At 45.6% G+C, this 21685-nt stretch overlaps 1 protein-coding gene across 2 annotated transcripts in view; it reads left to right on the top strand.

The window, feature by feature from the left end:
* Positions 1-10080: 10080 nt before the first annotated feature.
* The window catches only part of LOC139556957 (fibulin-2-like), a 49825-nt gene continuing 38220 nt past the window's right edge, over positions 10081-21685 (top strand). For both annotated transcript variants that reach the window (XM_071371147.1, XM_071371146.1), the window contains exons 1-2: positions 10081-10168; positions 12873-14391. In XM_071371147.1, the coding sequence (XP_071227248.1) occupies positions 13008-14391 (1384 nt within the window). In that variant the 5' untranslated portion in view covers positions 10081-10168; positions 12873-13007. The remainder of the gene's footprint in view (positions 10169-12872; positions 14392-21685) is intronic.

Genomic DNA, 21685 nt, shown 5'->3' with positions numbered 1-21685 from the left:
CAAACGCATCAGGCCTCCAGTGCGCCTCCCCAGTCCGGTACGTCCTGTACCTGCTCCCCGCACTCGTCCTGAAGTGCGTGTCACCAGTCCGGTGCTCCCTGCACTGGCTCCACGCACTAGGCCTCCAGTGCACCTTCCCAGTCCAGAGCTTCCGGCGACAGTCCCCAGTCCAGAGCTTCCGGCGACGGTCCACAGTCCAGAGCTTCCGGCGACAGTCCCCAGTCCAGAGCTTCCGGCGACGGTCCACAGTCCAGAGCTTGGGGTGACGGTTCCCAGTCCAGAGCTTGCGGCGACGGTTAACAGTCCGGAACCTCCTGCGACGGTTCACAGTCTGGAACCTCCTGCGACGGTCAACGTTCCGGAACCTCCTGCGACGGTCCACGGTCCGGAACCTCCTACAACAGTCCATGGTCCGGAACCTCCTACGACGGTCCACGGTCCGGAACCTCCTGCGACGGTCCATGGCACCTCCTGCGACGGTCAACGTTCCGTAACCTCCAGCGAGGGTCAACGGTTCGGAGCTTCCAGGCAAGGCATCCAGTCCAGATCCAGGGCAGGAGCCTTCCTCTGCGCCGGTGCCCAGTCCAGGCACAGCGTCCAGTCCCGCTCCAAGGCCGGAGCCTTCCTCTGCGCCGATGTCCAGTCCAGGTACGGCATCCAGTCCAGCTCCAAGGCCAGAGCCTTCCTCTGCGCCGGTGCCCAGTCCAGGCACGGCGTCCAGTCCCGCTCCAAGGCCGGAGCCTTTCTCTGCGCCGATGTCCAGTCCAGGCACGGCATCCAGTCCCGCTCCATGGCAGAAGCCTTCCTCTGCGCAGGTGCCCAGTCCAGGCACGGCGTCCAGTCCCGCTCCATGGCAGGAGACTTCCTCTGCGCCGATGTCCAGTCCAGGCACGGTGTCCAGTCCCGCTCCAAGGCCGGAGCCTTCCTCTGCGCCGGTGCCCAGTCCAGGCACGGCGTCCAGTCCTGCTCCATGGCAGGAGACTTCCTCTGCGCCGATGTCCAGTCCAAACATGGTGTCCAGTCCCGCTCCAAGGCCGGAGCCTTCCTCTGTGCCGGTGTCCAGTCCAGGCACGGCGTCCAGTCCCGCTCCATGACAGGAGCCTTCCACTGCGCCGATGTCCAGGCACGGCGTCCAGTCCCGCTCCATGACAGGAGCCATCCTCTGCGCCGGTGCCCAGTCCAGGCACGGCGTCCAGTCCCGCTCCAAGGCCGGAGCCTTCCTCTACGCCGATGTCCGGGCACGGCGTCCAGTCCCGCTCCATGGCAGGAGCCTTCCACTGCGCCGGTGCCCAGTCCAGGCACAGCGTCCAGTCCCGCTCCATGGCAGGAGCCTTCCACTGCGCCGATGTCCAGGCATGGCATCCAGTCCCGCTCCATGGCAGGAGCCTTCCTCTGCGCCGGTGCCCAGTCCAGGCACGGCGTCCAGTCCCGCTCCATGGCAGGAGCCTTCCACTGCGCCGGTGCCCAGTCCAGGCACGGCGTCCAGTCCCGCTCCATGGCAGGAGCCTTCCTCTGCGCCAATGTCCAGTCCAGGCACGGTGTCCAGTCCCGCTCCAAGGCCGGAGCCTTCCTCTGCGCCGGTGCCCAGTCCAGGCACAGCATCCAGTCCCGCTCCATGGCAGGAGCCTTCCACTGCGCTGATGTCCAGGCATGGCATCCAGTCCCGCTCCATGGCAGGAGCCTTCCTCTGCGCCGATGTCCAGTCCAGGTACGGTGTCCAGTCCAGCTCTTAGTCAGGATCCTTCCTCTGTGCCGATGCACAGTCCAGGCACGGTGTCCAGTCCCGCTCCATAGCAGGAGCCTCCCTCTGTGCCGGTGCCCAGTCCAGGCACGGTGTTCAGTCCAGCTCCAAGGCCGGATCCTTCCTCTGCGCCGGTGCCCAGTCCAGGCACGACGTCCAGTCCCGCTCCAAGGCCGGAGCCTTCCTCTGCGCCGGTGCCCAGTCCAGGCACGACGTCCAGTCCCGCTCCAAGGCCGGAGCCTTCCTCTGCGCCGGTGCCCGGTCCAGGCACTGCGCCCAGTCCCGCTCCATGGCAGGAGCCCTCCTCTGTGCCGAGGCCCAGTCTGGGCACGGCTTTCTACCCGGCACCATGGCCGGACCCATGGTCTGGGCGGGGGCAAAGTCCCGCACCAGAGCCGCCACCAATGCAGGCGGATCCGCAAGCGGAGTGGGTACTTCGCCCCGCACCGGAGCCGCCACCGACGCTAGATGCCCACCCGGACCCTCCCCTATAGAGTCAGGTTTTGCGGCCGGAGTCCGCACCTTTGGGGGGGGGGGGGGGTACTGTCACGCCCTGACCATAGAGAGCCTTTTTATTCTCTATTTTGGTTATGTCGGGTGTGACTAGGGTGGGTAATCTAGGTTGTTTTATTTCTATGTTGGCCTGGTAATGGTTCCCAATCAGAGGCAGCTGTTTCTCGTTGTCTCTGATCGGGGATCATATTTAGGCAGCTATTTCCCCACTGTGTTTAGTGGGATCTTGTTTTGAGTTAGTGCATGTAGCACCTCTGATGTTGTTTGTTTCCTTTTGTTTTGTAAGTTTCACTAAATTAAAGATGTGGAACTCAGAGCATGCTGTGCCTTGGTCCGTCTCTCCACACAGCCGTGACACACACATCTTTGGTTCATTGGTTGACACTGCATGTCTGATTGACAGGAACAACAGGTGAGGCTGTTAGTCTGAGCAGAAAGTCAGAACGAATGTGTGTGCGCTTGAGCATTTAGGCCTATATTATTTTATTTATTTTTTCATTCTTTGAATTAGTTAATTCTATTCATTTAAATCTTTTGATTTTTCATATCTTAATTTTTTTATATTTTCCTAAATTGATTTTCTAATATGCGAGCTGGCTCCCAACGTTCACCTACAAGAGCCAGCTCTTAGAGCCGACTCGTTCGCGAACGACTCATCACTAGTGCGTGCTCAGTCCCCTCCTGTACTCCCTGTTCACCCATGACTGCATGGCCAAGCACGACTCCAACACCATCATTAAGTTTGCAGACGACACAACAGTGGTAGGCCTAATCATTGACAACGATCAGACAGCCTATAGGGAGGAGGTCAGAGACCTGGCAGTGTGGTGCCAAGATAACATCCTCTCCTTCAATGTGTTTAAGACAAAGGAGATGATTGTGGACTACTGAAAAAGGAGTACCGAGCATACCCTCATTCTCATTGACAGGGCTGTAGTGGAGCAGGTTGAGAGCTTCAAGTTCCTTGGTGTCCACATCACCAACAAACTATCATGGTCCAAATACACCAACACAGTAGTGAAGAGGGTACGACAATGCCTATTACCTCTCAGGAGACTGAAAAGATTTGGCATGGGTCCTCAGATCCTTCTACAGCTGCACCATCGAGAGCATCCTGACTGGTTGCATCACCGTCTGGTATGGCAAATACTCGGCCTTCGACCGCAAGGCACTACAGAGGATTGTGCGTACGGCCCAGTATATCACTGTGGCAAAGCTTCCTGCCATCCAGGACCTCTATACCAGACGGCGTCAGAGGAAGTCCCAAAAAATTGCCAAGGACACCAGCTACCCTAGTCATAGACTGCCCTCTCTGCTACCGCACGCCAAGCGGTACCGGAGTACCAAGTCTAGGTCAAAAAAGACTTCTTAACAGCTTCTACCCCCAAGCCATAAGACTCTTGAACAGTTAATCAACTGGCTACCGAGCCTATTTGCATTGTCCCCACCCCACCCCCCCATTTTTACACTGCTGTTACTCTCTGTTTATTATCCATGCATAGTCACTTTGCCTCTACCTACATGTACATATTACCTCAATTACCTCAAGTAACTGAAGTTTTTTTTTTCTCCCTTTTTACGTTTACTTTTTGAAAATACTAAAATTAAAGGACCAAAATACCAACAAATCTCCAAATTGATAGGTAGATGCAGAAATGTCATATCAGCCTTTGGTGCCTGGCCTTAAAGACGTCCTCCAGCTATTTTTTTTAACTTTTACTTTTGAAAAGTGATATTCAATGTGTAAATACAGTAAAGTCCACACACTAAATGGTAAGAAAATAGGTTTTAAGCCCAACTGCAAGCTTCATGGAGTAGGGCATTCAAGGAGTTGGTCTGATGGGAATCTGTGATGTCGTCGGCCTGCCCCTTAATTGAGGAACAATAGATGATCAATAAAGAACAAGAGAGGAAAGGCCCAGCCCCCCACTTATGCTATGTCATGCGCCTTTTGTTAAGTCAATCAGGTGTTAAATGAGGTGAAACTGCATTGCGACTTTAAAACTCAATTTTCTCCCCTAGTGTGCCTTTCCATTTGTACCATTACAACAGCTCCTACTTCTCAAATCACTCCCTTTCTGTCTCAACTCACAACTCACTCTATTCTCCATACAGTAGTGTACTGATTTTGACCAGAACTTAATTTAGGGCCCTGGTCAAAAGTAATGGACTATATGGGGGAAAGCAAGGTATTTGAGAGGCAGTCTGGAGCAAGGAGCAGAGGTACACCATGCAGGGTCTTCTGGGCATTAGTGAGCTGAACGGACCTTCACCGCCAGTTAGCTCGTGGGCTCAGGTCATTAAAGAACCAGAGACGGCCTGTCTGCCAGGCACAGCACATCCCAGGCTGAGATCACAGTCCTGCTCTGGACCAGAGGAAAATCTATGTGTTTGTCTCCGGTGCGGTCACTATTATAGTATGTAGTCAGTCACGATACACATGAACACACTGTGGGTGGATAGACTTGACCTGCACTAGACAATATCCATGGATGCTGGCAAGCGGACAGTGGGGGCAAATATTTTATCCAGTTACAGAATAGCACTGAACAACACATGGATTAGACTTGTATGGATTTGTACAGATTTGTCTATAACACAGTTTCTTAATCCAGTGAAGCCAGACGAAGGGGATTTCTGAAAATGAAAAATCTTGCCATATTAAATTTGTCTCTATAACCTTACATAAAAAATAGGCGTGTGGCAAAAGTTGTGGCAAATCTTTTGCCAATTTGCTGCACCAAATTATGCAGAGATTTTGCATACTACAGCAGATCAGTAGTTCAGAGGAAGACGTATGATCTTCATCTTGTTTTCACTCTTCAACAATGTGCACACAAAAACAAATGCTGGAGCCATTGACTCATCGATGTCATCGATTTGTCGCGGGGGTGTCCCTAAAACAAAGCCACCGATGGCACCATATCCCCTTGTGTCTGTCATTTAACCACGGCAAGGTGACTGGGAATATGGTTGAGTACAAACAGTCCAGTTATGCCCGTAAGGCAATCAAACAGGCAAAACGTCAGTACAGAGACAAAGTGGAGTCGCAATTCAACGGCTCAGACACAAGATGTTTATGGCAGGGACTTCAGACAATCACGGATTATAAAGGGAAAACCAGCTGCTTCGCGGACAGCCTAAACACTTTCTTTGCCCGCTTCGAGGAAAACACAGCGCCGCCAATGCGGGCCACCGTCGTGTCTCAGGACTGTGAGCTCTCGTTCTCTTTGGCCGAAGTAAGTAAGACATTTAAGCTTGTTAAGCAAGGGGCCCTGGGTTTGTACTTCGCCCTGTGCAACTGGGTCCTAGACTTTCTGACAGGCCACCCCTAGGTGGGGAAGGTAGGCAACAACACCTCCACTATTGTCACGCCCTGACCTTAGAGAGCCGGTTTATTTCTCTATTTGGTTAGGTCAGGGTGTGATGTGGGGTGGGCATTCTATGTTTTTTCCCCCTATGTTTCTGTATTTCTATGTTTTGGCCGGGTATGGTTCTCAATCAGGGACAGCTGTCTATCGTTGTATCTGATTGAGAATCATACTTAGGCACCCTTTTTCCCATCTAATGTGTGGGTAATTGTTATTTTCCGTGTTTGTGTGCACCTCGGTTGCGTCACGTTCTTTGCTGTTTACCTGTTTGTTTTGTTGGTTAAGTGTTTCACTCCTATTAAAAGATGTGGAACTACATGCACGCTGCGCCTTGGTTGATTTATGACAGGGAGTTTGAGGATAGCGAGCGTGACAACTATGCTGATCCACAACCCCACAAGGGTGCGTGCTCAGTCCCCTCATGTACTCCCTGTTCACCCATGACTGCGTGGCAACGCATATCTCCAAATCAATCATCAAGTTAGCGTACAACACAACAGTGATAGGCGAGTCAGCCTACAGGGAGGAGGTGAGGGCCCTGGCGGAATGGTGCCAGGAAAATAACCTCTCCCTCAATGTCAACAAAATGAAGGGGCTGATCGTGGACTTTAGGAGACAGCAGAGGGAGCATGCCCCCATCAACATCGAAGTATTCTTCAGATATACTACATATTCTATCCATATACTGTCCATAATGTCTATACATCCCATTATATATATACAGTGCATTCGGAAAGTATTCAGACCACTTTACTTTTCCTACATTTTGTTAGGGTACCGCCTTATTCTAAAATGGATTAAATTGTTTTTATTCCCTCATCAATCTACACACAATACCCCATAATGAAAAAGTAAAACCAAATTTTCTTTGCAAATTTATTACAAATAAAAAACTGAAATACCACATTTACAAAATAATTCAGACCCTTTACTCAGTACTTTGTTGAAGCGAATACAGCCTCAAGTGTTTTTGGGTATGACGCTACAAGCTTGGCACACCTGTATTTGGGGAGTTTCTCCCATTCTTCTCTGCAGATCCTCTCAAGCTCTGTCAGGTTGGATGGGTAGCGTCGCTGCACAACTATTTTCAGGTCTCTCCAGAGATGTTCGATTGGGTTCAAGTCCGGACTCTAGCTGGGCCACTCCCAAACCACTCCTGCATTGTCTTGGCTGTGTGCTTAGGGTCGTTGTCCTGTTGGAAGGTGAACCTTCGCTCCAGTCTGAAGTCCTGAGCGCTCTGGAGCAGGTTTTCATCAAGGATCACTACCCTACAGAGGGTAGTGCCTACGGCCCAGTACATCACCAGGGCCAAGCTTCCTGCCACCCAGGACCACTATACCAGGCGGTGTCAGAGGAAGGCCCTAGTCATAGACTGTTCTCTCTGCTACCGCACGCCAAGCGGTACCGAGTCTAAGTCCAAGAGGCTTCTAAACAGCTTCTACCCCCAAGCCATAAGACTCCTGAACATCTAATCAAATGGCTACCCAGACTATTTGCATTGCCCCCCTTCTACGCTGCTGCTACTCTCTGTTATTATCTATACATAGTCACCTTAATAACTCTATTTACATGTACATATTACCTCAATTATCTCGACACCGGTGCCCCCGCACATTGACTCTGTACTGGTACCCCATGTATGTAGCCCCGCTATTGTTATTTTACTGCTGCTCTTTAATTATTAGTTATTTTTATCTCTTACTTTTTTAAGGTATTTTCTTAAAACTGCATTGTTGATTAAGGGCTTGTAAATAAGCATTTCACAGTAAGGTCTAAACCTGTTATATTTGGCGCAAGTGACAAATAAAATTTGATTTGATTTGATTTTACCACCATGCTTCACCCTAGGGATGGTGCCAGGTTTCCTCCAGACATGATGCTTGGCATTCAGGCCAAAGAGATCAATCTTGGTTTCATCAGAATCTTGTTTCTCATGGTCTGAGTCCTTTAGGTGGCTTTTGGCAAACTCCAAGCAAGCTATCTTGTGCCTTTTACTGAGGAGTGGCTTCCGTCTGGCCACTCTACTATAAATGACTGATTGGTGGGGTGCTGCAGAAATGGTTGTTCTTCTGGAAGGTTCTCCCATCTCCACAGAGGAACTCTGGAGCTCTGTCAGAGTGACCATCAGGTTCTTGGTCACCTCCCTGACCAAGGCCCTTCTCCCCCGATTGCTCAGTTTGGCCGGGCGGCCAGCTCTAGGAAAAGTCTTGTTGTTTCCAAACCTCTTCTATTTTAGAATGATGGAGGCCACTGTGTTCTTGGGGACCTTCAATGTTGGTACCCTTCCCCAGATCGGTGCCTCAACACAATCCTGTCTCGGAGCTCTACGAACAATTCCTTCGACCTCATGGCTTGGTTTTTACTCTGACATGCACTGTCAACTGTGGGACCTTACATAGACAGTTGTGTGCCTTTCCAAATCATGTCCAATCAATTGAATTTACCACAGGTGAACTCCAATAAAGTTGTAGAAACATCTCAAGGATGATCAATGGGAAACAGGATGCACCTGAGCTCAATTTCGACTCTCATAGCAAAGGGTCTGAATACTTATGTAAATAAGGTATTTCTGTTTTTTATTTTTTATAAATTAGCAAACATTTCAAAAAAACTGTTTTTGCTTTGTCATTAGGGGTTAGTGTGTGTAGATTGAAAAACAATTTAATACATTTTAGAATGAGGCTGTAACGTAACAAAATGTGGAAAAAGTCAAGGGGTTTGAATTCTTTCCGAAGGCACACACTCCGGACTCCGAATATTGCTTGTCCTAATATTTCTGTACTTCTTAATTCTATTCTTATACTTTTTTAGATTTGTGTGTGTTGTTGTGTATTGTTAGATATTACTGCACTGTTGGAGCTAGGAACACAAGAATTACGCTACACCCGTAATAACATCTGCCAAATATGTGTATGCGACCAATAACATTTGATTTGATTTATTCAATCTATTAATTCACTGAGTGGGCTTTTGTCTCTAGGACCATTCTCACTGATGGCACCCATCATGGACTGGACAACTGGACAATGCAATATTGGTGCAAAATTTCCAATTAAAATATCAAAGGGACCACCCATTTCCACCCACCCAGCTCTGTGCTGTTGTCACGTTCTGACCTTAGTTCCTTTTTTATGTCTTTATTTTAGTTTGGTCAGGGCGTGAGTTGGGGTGGGCATTCTATGTTGTTTTTCTATGTTTTGTTCTGTTGTTAGTTTTCTATGTGTTGGGCCTAGTATGGTTCTCAATCGGAGGCAGGTGTCAGTCGTTGTCTCTGATTGGGAGCCATATTTAGGTAGCCTGTTTTTCATTGTGTGTTGTGGGTGATTATTTTCTGTTCTGTGTTTTGCGTCACCGTACAGGACTGTTCGTTTGTCGGTTTATTGTTTTTGTTCAGTGTTCAGTATTCTTATTAAAACAATATGGACACTTACCACGCTGCGCATTGGTCCTCCTCTTCTTCCACCCACGACGAGCGTAACAGCTGTAGCTCCTCCACCTGTCTACACTGGGATTCCCCAGCTGACATACCTGCTGCTGTACAGAGCCTCATCACTGTAGGGAAATCACATCTGCCATAAACAGGATGTAAAGAGCCAACTTTTGTGTGTGTGTGTGTGTGTGTGTGTGTGTGTGTGTGTGTGTGTGTGTGTGTGTGTGTGTGTGTGTGTGTGTGTGTGTGTGTGTGTGTGTGTGTGTGTGTGTGTGTGTGTGTCAGACAGTGATTGAGTTGGTGGTTGCTGACCTCCTCTTTGGGGGTTATTTCAGAGGTTAGTCCACATCACAGGAGCTTACTCTCAGATAGACAGAGATTGGACAAAATCTCATCATTACTCCAGACAGCATGTTTGTCTATTTGAGGGAGAGCAGCTAACCAGCTCCATTGAATCACAGTACCTGATGTCTTCAAACAGTTACACACAGACATAGGCTATCTTCATCTCTGGGCCTGAAAAACCTGAAGAGCCGCAGGGATCATGTGATATTTTCTTATTGAGTGAGAAGATTTGCAGGAGAGTTTGATTATTGTGTCTAGGCTTTTTAGCCCATCCTGTATCCTTTTCAAGTTATGGACATTAGATGGGCATAACATGGGTATAATAGTTAGAGTTGTTCACCAGCGCAACCTACTTTTGGGTGAATCATCTGGAAGTACAATATACAACGTCACAATAATGAGAATATAAATGGGGAAAATGACTGCATTCGTCAAATAAACCCAAGCGCAAAGACTAACATTGGAATGTGACAGCAAGCAGCCCGTTTCAATCAAGTCAAACAGCAGCGAGATACACAGATGGAAGCGATTGGAATTCGTTCAAACGTGAATCAGCAGCTCAATGAAATCGAGGCGCAGAAGTATTCCTGACCTCATAACTAATTTGCCGAAGTATTCGGAAGGGGAAAGAAAGTTTCTGTTCCGCCCCTATCCTCTCTCAGTTTTCAGAGAGCGCTTGCACATCCCCCTTCTCTTCAGAATGCGCTCAGCTAACTTTGGGCCAGCATACAAGATACCGGTCGCACGCTCACAGAACTGAGACTTAAGGTAAAGACAACTTTTCAACCACTGCCTCACTGCCTTTGCACGCTTGTTTGTGAGAATGTGTTTATGTGCTAACCTTATAAAGAGACTGCATGTAACATGTAAAAAATGATGGTTTTCCTTTCCGACGTTTCTACCCATCAGTTATATGCATGGCAGGTTATATTGACGTTTAATTCTTCACATAACTAAGGACATTTCAGCATTTTATTTATCCTCTATTAAATTAGGCCTATTTCACTTTCACACTTAACGTTTATTGTTCAAACACAGAGAAAAAATGTGTTCAAGTCCCGTTTCCAATTTCAAATGATGGAGTATTCTCAGCCCTGAAGTCTATTGCGTATGTCCATTTGTATGTAATGACAAAACGTAAACAGTAGTATTTGTAAAAGTGATCTGTCTCCATGTGAGTTTGTGTACCTTATCAACCCTCAGGCTACTGACTTAATTACATTCAAGTCGTTATTCTCAGCCTAGCAGATAGACTGACATTATCTTGTAGGATATCTAAGTCTTTACACCAGTCAGAGAATATAGTATTTAAAAAATGCTAAGACAAACATTACTGTTGAGAACTTTTCCTGTAAAATCACATGACAACAATGTTTTCTGTATCCTGGCTCAAACTCCTGGATACTAGGAGAGATACATGAGCAAGCCATGTACATAAACGTTGTTTGGAAAACTTTGGAATTGTTTTAAAAAATATATATATATTTTTTTATTAATCTTACATTGGTCAGCAAAGATACAGCGGCTAGATGTGTCTTCTATTCACTTTATCCTCTTATCACAGATTCTGATAGTGGTTGTGAGTGACACATGTTTATACAATCAGTTTTTTATTTTCCCAGACCAACTCTCTTTTTCTTTTTTGAATCTCACCGTCAGCTGTGGCAGACATAGGAACTCTGAGCCTCAGCCTTTTATGCAGTACATCATGCCATGTCGTTGCATGCCATGTGCTGAATTCAACATCATTAAAACACCAAACCAGTGGGGCACATGCCAGTCAAGACTGTGAGACCTGTTAAAATGATTCCTTACCCGCTGCATACAAAGCCATCATTGATTGTCTAAGTGGTGCGTTCGTCTGTGCTGAAGTCCTTCTCATTCTGTGGTCTGGTATGATGAAGTGAGAGAGACGTAGCCCCAGATGTGCGAGAAGTAGCCAGAACCAATGTTTTACTTCCAATTGGATGTCTAATGGCTCTCAAAAATGTATCATTTGAAGAAACGTTGAATTTGGAAGGGGGGGGGGGGGTTGTAATATTTCATTTAGAAAACCTCTGCAGTTGGCTGTGACTGCCATAACCCGTGCTTGGTTGACTTTGACACTGAGGGGTTGGGTTAATGATAGAATCCTCACTGAAAGGAAGTGCATGGTCCCCTACATAATCAGCACTGAAAGGGCAAATTTGCGCCTAGATAATAGGATGCCTCAGCACAGAGCAGCACACCATACCTCTATACATGTAGGTTGATAAACTCAACATTCTTATTCAAAGATAGTCATGGAACCGTGACATCACATGGCAGGAGTATAGTATTTTAGAATATGTTGATATAGAAAACAGAGTTCTGGGTTGCTGCTGGGAGTTTAAAGACGTGTCAGTGCAGACTTCTCCACACATCCAAGGTACACATGAGCGTGAAGGGTGTCTATTGAGGAAAATATACCATGTCAACACTGGGTGACTTTTGCCCTCCCAAACTGCTCCACCATATGTTGGAATCCATGCACCAGCATGCTGTCTCTAAGCATTATGGGGGCAATGAGTCTGGGCTGTTGTGCTATGTGTGTGTCTTTTGAGTCTAACACTGTTCGTATTCCTCAACTGAGTTAAGCCCAGTGTTAAAGATGAGTAAAATGTTAAGAAATATATCTAATATTTGTTTCACACACACACATAATGTTTCACTTAGAACTGGAATGCATTTAGAAAATAACTTGTAGAATCGTACAACAGATTCCTTTGGTTGAAACGCTGCAGTGTTTCTTAGGACTGGATCAAGCACATGAACGGTTGAGGAAAAACAGGAAAAGTGAAATAGAAAACACCTGGTTTTCAATATGTTCTCTGATTTGTAGTCACATCACTGACTTGGATCACACACGAGTTCAGAACTGGCTGAATATGGATCACTGCAAAGATTGTTCGGTCCAAGTACAGTAGTGTAAGAAATGCATCTTATTAAAACGTACAGAACACACTTCTTAGAAAGGACACATTTTGAATTGCAGATTTAGAAAATATCTGACTAGCAACCACATTAAGCCTACTGTAGTGCATGAGCTTTGTCCTCTCTTATCTGTGTTATTCTGTGTGTAGGAGCTGTCAGGCACAGTACCTTTCTTTTCTAACTTTGGACGGTTTCTCTAGGGTTGTCCATATTTCCCCCTATCCCTATCCGGCGTTACCTGTAGCCACATTTCCATACCAATGTAACGCAAACCACAGTATGCATCCCGAGCTGTCCTGTGACCAGAGAATGGGCATGGAAAAACATACATTAGCCCATTGGTCAATTTTAGTCTCGGCCTAATGACACTAATGGTAGCTAGTTTAAACAGTGGAGACTAGTAGGACCCAGTTCAATGACAAACGACTTGGTGATGATCTTGGTGATGATCTTGTGGTTCTGTCACTACAGTAACTTAACATAACAGTAATGTCATGTTGTTTCTCTTTCATTCTCACAGGTTAAAGGAGGCCATTTGAAAGCGAACCTTCAACATCATTCTCACTCCAGGTCGACCGCAGAAGACTGTGGACAATAGTCGTCATCAAATTCAATTTTCAACAATTGTTCTTGGGCTCTGGGACTTTTATGAGAAATGAACCGAGAAAAACTGATGCTGTTTCAATGTGTGCTCCTGTTGTGCCTGGTCACCTGTTTAAGCCAAAGGGACTGTACAGGCGTGGATTGTCCAGTGTTGGACAACTGCATTGAGGAGGTTTTGGAGAAGGGCGCTTGCTGTGCCACCTGCGTTAAAATAGGATGCTCATGTGAAGGTTACCAGTACTATGACTGCATCCATGCAGGCTTCCGGAATGGGAAAGTTCCAGAGGGAGAATCTTACTTTGTGGATTTCGGAAGCACAGAATGTTCTTGTCCACAGGGAGGCGGGAGGATCGGGTGCCATTTCATCCCGTGTCCCGAGATCCCTCCCAACTGCATCACTGTCGTGGAACCTGCGGATGGGTGTCCGCAGTGTGAGAGCATCGGTTGTGTCCAAGGCAACCAGAAGTATGAAGCGGGCCACTCCTTCCAGATGGACCCGTGTCAGGTGTGTCACTGTCCTAACGATGGCGGGAGCCTGATGTGTTCTCCTATCCCTGACTGCAACCCTCGTAACATTAAGAAGCCCATGTTAGCAACAACCAGACAGAACAACAACCCTCTGAGAGACCTCAGCAAACCGCATGACAATAGACAGACAAGCCCATTAGACCCATTCGCCCGCGGTAACACCCTACCTCTTTACAAAGAGGACCCACCTGTCCTGGATGAAGATGAGGAGTATGACTACACACTGCCTGACCCCTCATCTACTATACCACAAGACCCGGTCCAGCCAACAGAATCGACCACAGTGTCACCATCCTATGCTGAGACAAGCTTTCCTACTTATGAGATCTTTAATGACCTGAGGCAGGAGCTGAGAGAGAGACTGGGAACATATGATCAGGAGAGAAGAGAGGAGGTGACCGTTACCGAGGATCCACATCGCATGGACCAGGCCACCTCAAAGGCCCAGGGGGAGTCAACAACATCGACAACAACAACTAAACAGGAAGTTACTTCAGAGAGCCACAGGCGTCAACAGGAAGTTGTTGACCGGGAAAGCAGGCATCACAGAGATGGTGACATAGTGATGAAGAAGGACGTCACACAAACTGTCCGTAGTGACAAGGGAGTGAGACACACTGGCCACCACGAACACAGAGACAACCAAAGCAGTCATCACCATGATGGCAGTCGTTCATCCCAAAGCTACGGGCGGCACCACGAGAAGCACCTTGAGGAGCATCTTGAGGAGCAGCGTGAGGAGCCCACAAAGCCCCAGAGTAAACTTGACCAGGAGTTTCTCGCAGTGAAGTTCAGCCCGACCAGCAGAGCTCCTGTCATGAGGGAGGAAGGAGACCAGCCAGCCAGGAGACAGTCCCAGGTCCTCTTCAACTACCAGGGCCCAAACAATCAGTCTCGAAACACTGAGGGTAAGTCAGCAATATATGGCCACTCTACCAGTCCACAGTCTAAAATAATAGTGTGCAGCGGATATTTTTGTATACATTTTTATAATTACTGTACTTGTATTTAAGGTGAGTAAATCTCCTACAATGTTCTCTGAAACCTAGTTGAAGGCACTAGGGCTATACATAAAAGCAGTTCTTACATAAGCATTTTTTTGGTTCATTAAAAGATAGGAACCACATTCATCCAATGTAATGGTGTATAAATGTGTGCCTATGAAGACAGTAGACCATTGTTAGAACCTCAGATGATTTACTGTCCTCCTTCTCTTACATCCTATGTTAGGTCTTGAATGTCTTAAATCAGTCTATAGTAGCTGCTAGCCGACACTGGTCCAGGAAAAACTAGGCTTCACGGAAAGCATATGGTCCCTCGACAGTAAGCCTTCCACTTTGCTACACACAACAACGGTTGGAGATTACTATGCTTGTACTTTCCAGAAAGTTCAAGTTCATTTGATCAAATCGAAATTCCTTAGGATAACCTCTCAATAAAGGACTTACAATGGAGTCATCTGGAGAATTCAAGGATAGTTTCCATGTTTGCGTTAATTCAAACCCAGAGTGACAGATAGATACTGTAATGTGACATCTTCCTTGTGGCGTCTTCATCAGGTCTTCCCTCTTGCCAGTAGCCTCCTGAACACCATTTTTTATTTGTATTTTTTTTATGTATATCAGATAGCTGCAGGGACATGTGTTGTTGTACAGGGGCAGCCGTAGTAGTACAGTGCCCCTGGAGCAAATTAGGGTTAAGTGCCGAGTTCAAGGGCACATCAGCAAATTTTTACATAGTCACCTCAGGTATTCAAACCAGCGTCCTTCGGTTACTGGCCCAACGCTCTAACAGCTAGGCTACCTGCCACCCACTCAGCTTCTGTAGATTCTGTAGCAGTGTCCCTCACGTTCAATCATCAGTAGGCTCAGCATTAGCAGCCCTCCCCAAGGCATAAATACTGTACATCGAGAGGAGCTTCTGAGATGGAGAACAGATGATGAAGAGACTAGCTAAATGTCTGGAGGATGGGTTAAGAGAGTACAGTATTCATAGAGCAGGGATCATCAACAAGATTGAGGCCAGCGGGCCACCAGTTGGGGACCCCTATTACAGAGAATACCTATCTCTGCTTTGAGATTGGGGTCGTTTGTGACACACATCCATAGGTAATACCCGTGATTGTGTATGACCTCCAAATGACCACTGTATGGGGCCTCCAATATGTTGCATCATCTTCTCATGAAATCTAGGTTTCCCACTGGAAGAAAAAAATCCTCAATCAGTTCATGAGATTCCAATAGGGTTTACGGGTTTACCGTTCATAATAACTAACAGTACTACTATGGATTACACATAATAGGATTTCAGTGTACTGCACTAAAACTGCACCAAAATGTAATAATCTCCTTCTGATTTTATCACTGCCACAGCTGCTGAATTACAGTACAAACTAGGCCAGAGCTATAGGAATTCAGACTGTTGCACTATATTGTAAGTAGGTATCGTGTGACAAACAGTCAACTGTGGATTTTCCCAGCCTTGACTAGCCACCCTTCTTTACTATACTATAACTGTTGAGACCTGTTGGGATTTTTTTCTGCTTTCAGCACTGGGCCTCCATAGGAATGTATAGTGTATGTATTAGCTGTATGGGGTGTTTCATTGGGAGTTAGCATGAGAGAAGCCTATCACGTACATTCCATGCAGCAAGGATTCCCGAGAGCGAGAAGATTGAAATATGCCAGGTCATTATTGGCATTGGTGTTTACCATTCACACGATTTGTTTATAAAGGCAAGGCCAAAGTCAACTTATCCAGTATGCCGTGTAAGTGCCTATGAGTTAACATCCCCCAGCTTGCCTTGGATGCAGTGCGACACATATTTGTTTTGACAGATGCCCTCAGCTGTTTTCTACGCTGCATATCTGAAATATTAGAGTATCATCCAAGAATGAAATGGTAGATTACTGTTGCTTCAGAGTAGGTTGACTGAGAGAGTCGAAGTTCATTCGCATAAATGTCCATCCAGCACACTCTGAGTATCTCTGCCCCATTTGGAGCAGCTCATTCCCAGGGGCAGTGGAGACAAAGATGACTAGCCTGGCTACTGTCCAGCCACCTGGGTCAAGCTGATATTGTTAAGGGTCAGAAGTCATGGTCACTGGGTGAAGGGAAAGAGGGTGCAGCATGGTGACATCCTTAAGGACAGGAAGAGACTCAATCGATAAGGACCCTGAGTTATGCCTGTTATCAACCCCCATTAGGGCAGCATGCCAGAGTCTTTCGGAGAGGAAAGGAGAAAGCATGCACTGCAAAAACACAAAATATGTTCTCTACACATAAAGAGGCCTGGTTTCTATTGGAAAGCGGTCCAAGGTAAATTATTTTTCTTTCTGTTAGAGTCGATAACTACCCTGCTCCATCTAGAGTCTGGGCTACGTCCCTCCCTCTACCAACTACGTGGTATGGGGATTTCTAGGCACTCCGTGGTGGTCGTGGTGGTGTAGGATGTCTTGGGGGGTTGTACTTGAAAAGGGAAGTGATGAATGAGACCTCTGTTGTGGCCTGATTGCCAGACGATACTCGTTGCTCCCTCATGAGCCGCTTTGATTACTCTTCTCCCACAAGGCACTGGGCCTCCCAATCCAACCAGTAATCACTGGAGCTCAGCTAGACTACACCTTCACACTCACTCCGCCTGCTCATTAGGGAACACACTTACCCTACTCAACCAAGCCGAAGCCATTTTTGGGATTGATTTGTTCAACAGCTATGGGAAAATGTTAGATGTGTACAAAAGTTCAAGTCCATTTTGGACTGTCATGCAAAACTCTCATTTTCAGTGGCCACTTTGCTGTGATTGTCACCCTCAGTATTTGTGTCAGAGATAGAGCAACACTGGCTCAGTTTTCAGGTAGGCTTCCATACACAACCATACAGCCTAGCTTATGGCTATGATGGTGACCTCAGCATAAGACAATGATAAGGACACTACTCTCAATTGTGTAAACGGAACACTGCTATTGTTGCTGTTGTTATTATTACTGCAGATTGGACTGTGCTATTATTACATGACTTACGGTCCAAGACATTTAGCCAATGATGACACCATACCAATTAATGAACAACGGACAATATATTGAAGTGTTTACAGATTGGGGCTGCTTCCTTGTGTGGTTACAGCACATTGCATCCTTAAGGGCTAAATATGTCCATTTAAATTGGAAGCTATTCCTCTGATATTTTTTTCTTTTCTGTTTAGGATAGATGGCCAGTCCGATATGGGCTACCACTCAATTCAGTTCATGTTGATGGCTGTCCCCCTCCGTTTACGCGTCAAAATGTATCTCCCAGGGAGGACTCGGCCTACAGGCCACGATTAAGTCTTGTGAGATCTAGATCATAGACTGCATTTATTTCACATACCATGTTCTTTTTCGGACATAGTATAGAGCACTTAAATGCTTAATACACATTGAGGGTCAGGTTATGTTTAAGGTCATTTAAGCCATTTTACTAATAATAATGAGGATAATGGGTCAATAACTATTGCTCCTACAACCTTTCTGTTTGACATTTCTTCAAATATGGTGGTCAGGCTTGCATATCTGCTGTTGTATTTAGCCTACTTTTTAAGATTATATTTGATATTTGTCTTCATTATTCACGCTAACACATCAAGTCTACTAACTAAACTGTAAAGGTCTGAAAATGGTTACTTGTTTTATGTTTTACGTTATTTATGTTTCAATGCCTTAAAAGACCCCTCCAAAAATATGCTGCTTAAGGTCCTGCTTTTAGTTACACATCCATGGGCTAAGATAACAATTATATCACGTGTATAACATTCTCACTTGGAATTTGAAAGGCCTAAATTGTCCTATCAAATGTTCCAGCTGTCTTGGTATTCCAGCAAGAAACCATATTGATATAACAAGAAACACACCTGCTCTATAAGGACGCACATAGAATGAAGAACCATTTTGTACAAACTGTCTGCTTTTCCATCAGCCCCAAACAAAACTAAAGGTGTAATCATAATGATGCATAAGATACTCAAAATGATCATGTTACTTAGACTGACGCAACATGAAAAAAATGATGCATCTGCATTTGAATCTGAGTTGAATAAATCACAGTTAAAGAAGATATCCAAATTGGAAATGTTCTTAACTGCATTAGAGCGTTCTCAACACTTTTTTTTCAGATCAGGTAGCCATTACTCTTTCCAAAGTCAAGAGAGAACGTTGATAAGACAGAGAGCAGAATTTGCCATCCATCGAGTTAGACTCAACCATTACTTCCATGGCAATCGTTCCAATCTTTTACTGGCCAACAAGCTGCGCAGAAACTACTATCAGAACCCAAATTAATCAATAAAAGATTCTCCCGCTACTATAAAGAACTAAACACCTAATCCACCTAACACCTAACACTTAATCCACACCAAGCCAGACTCCTCTTCTCTCAGCAGAAGCCTAAATCTCACTCAATGAACTCAAAAGGGATAAAGCATGGATAAATGATGGATAAAAAAAGCATGGATAAATGAATAAAGGCAAATCACTTGGATGGAGCAGTATTCCTCCTGAGGTCTCTTTGAAATGTTGAAATTAATAAGGTCTACTATTGCTCGAAATGATTAACACAGCTGTTCTTTTTACCCCTTTTTCATGGTATCCAATTGGTAGTTACAGTCTTGTCCCATCACTGCAACTCTCATATGGACTCGGGAGAGATGATGGTCAAGAGCCGTGCATCCCCCGAAACACAACCCAGCCAAGTTGACACGGAAGTCCAGCCGCACCAATGTGTCGGAGGAAAGAACAACCCAGACGATGCTGGGCCAATTGTGCGCTGCCCCATTGGTCTCCCGGTCACCTGCGACAGAGCCTGGACTCAAACCAGGATCTCTAGTGGCACAACTAGCACTGCGATGCAGTGCCTTAGACCACTGCGCCACACGGGAGGCCCCCAAAGGTTCATTTTTGAGAGATGTGAATACAGAACTAAATCAAATCAAATTTATTTATATAGCCCTTCATACATCAGCTGATATCTCAAAGTGCTGTACAGAAACCCAGCCTAAAACCCCAAACAGCAAGCAATGCAGGTGTAGAAGCACGGTGGCTAGGAAAAACTCTGTAGAAAGGCCAAAACCTAGGAAGAAACCGAGAGAGGAACCAGGCTATGAGGGGTGGCCAGTCCTCTTCTGAAAGCAAACTAAATTTGCTTTCATTGTGATAAACACAGATATTAATCTCTTTTCAAAAATGTTGTTGTCACGTCTCGAGACTTAGTTACCCTCATTGGTCGACACGAACTAAATAGGCTTTGTTCAAAAACTTTTATCCTCAGATAACCTCCATTGACTATTACATATCTTACATGCTTCATCAGAAAACAACAGCTCCTTGGGCTGTTTTATCTCTCGATGCAGAAAAAGCTTTTGATAGACTAGAATGGTCATATCACGGGTCTGTCTTGAACCAAGTGGCTCCAATGTTATTAATATGATTAAAATACTACAGGCAGGTCCATAAGTATTTGGACAGTGACACAATTTGCACCATTTTGGCTCTGTACAATGGATTTGAAAGGAAACAATCAAGATGTGCTTTAAGTGTAGACTGTCATCTTTCATTTAAGATCTTTGTCAGAAGTACCACGCAGGAATTGCAACCATTTGCCCTCCAATTTTAGGGGCTCAAAAGTAATTGGACAAACGAACGTAATCATGAATTAAATTGAGAGTTTTAATATTTGGTTGCAAATTCTTTGCCTGAAGTCTGGAACCCCTAGACATCACCAGCTGCTGGGTTTCTTCCCTGGTGATGCTCTGCCAGGCCTTTACTGCAGCTGTCTTCACTTCCTGCTTGTTCTTGGGGCATTTTGCCTTCAGATTTGCTTTCAGCAAGTGAAATGCATGCTCAATTCGATTCATGTCAGGCGATGGACTTGGCCATTGCAGAACATTCCACTTCTTTGCCTTAAAAAATATTGGTTTGCTTTCGCACTGTGCTTCAGGTCATTGCCCATCTGCACTGTGAGCACCATCCAAGCATTTGGCTGAATCTGAGCAGATAATATAGCCCTAAACACAGAATTCATCTTTCTCCTTTGGCCAGCAGTCACATCATCAATAAATACAAGGGAACCAGTTCCATTGGCAGCCACAAATACCCACGCCATAACACACCATGCTTCACAGATGAGGTGGTATGCTTTGGATCATGAGCAGTTCCTTCCCTTCTTCATACTCTTCTCTTTCCATCATTCTGGTACAAGTTGATCTTTGTCTTATCTGTCCATAGGATGTTGTTCCAGAACTGTACAGGCTTTTTTAAGATGTCTTCCTGTGGTTTACATCTTGTGGTAAACCCTCTGTATTTACTCTGGTGAAGTCTTCTCTTGACTTTGACATAGCTACGCCTGGAGGGTGTTCTTGATCTGGACAACTGTTGTGAAGGGGTTTTTCTTCACCAGGGAAATAATTATTCTGTCACCCACCACAGTTGTTTTCCATGGTCTTCTGTGCCGTTTGGTGTTCCTGAGCTCACCAGTGTGTTCTTTCTTGTTAATAATGTACCAAATAGTTGATTTGGCCACACCTAATGTTTTTGCTGTCTCTCTGAAGGGTTTGTTTTGTTTTTTCAGGCTAATGATGGCTTGCTTCACTGGCAGTGACAGCTCTTTGGACTTCATGTTGAGGGTTAACAGCAACACATTCCAAATGCAAATGACACACTTGAAATCAACTCTAGACCTTTGATCTACTTACTTGTAAATTAACGAATGAGGGAATAACACACACCTGATCATGAAGCAGCTGAGCAGCCAATTGTCCAATTACTTTTGGTCCCTTAAAAAGGTGGGGGGAGGCACATATAGAAAGTGCTGTAATTCCTACACCGTTCATTGATTTGGATGTAAATACCCTCAAATCATATTCATTATTTAATTTCAACTCCAATATGCTGTGGTAGACAGCTAGAATAATAACGACTTGGTGAATGTCCAAATATTTATGGACCCGACTGTGTATGCCAAATCCCGCAGACATTGTTATAACAGGCAATATCTGCTCTGTTCAGAATCACTAGAAGCAGTAGATAAGGTGAGCCGATTTCTCCTTTGCTATTTTTATTATCCATGGAACCCCTGGCCCAGGCAATTCGTCAATCGAATGAAATAACAACAATTTCCCCAATCTCATTATACCCAGACAATATTTTACTATATCTAGACAATGTATCTCAA

Source organism: Salvelinus alpinus, chromosome 28 (genome assembly GCF_045679555.1).
Source record: "Salvelinus alpinus chromosome 28, SLU_Salpinus.1, whole genome shotgun sequence".
Taxonomy (NCBI): Eukaryota; Metazoa; Chordata; class Actinopteri; order Salmoniformes; family Salmonidae; genus Salvelinus; species Salvelinus alpinus.
The sequence above is the reverse complement of the archived record's forward strand: the minus strand, read 5'-3'. Positions and strand labels throughout refer to the sequence as shown.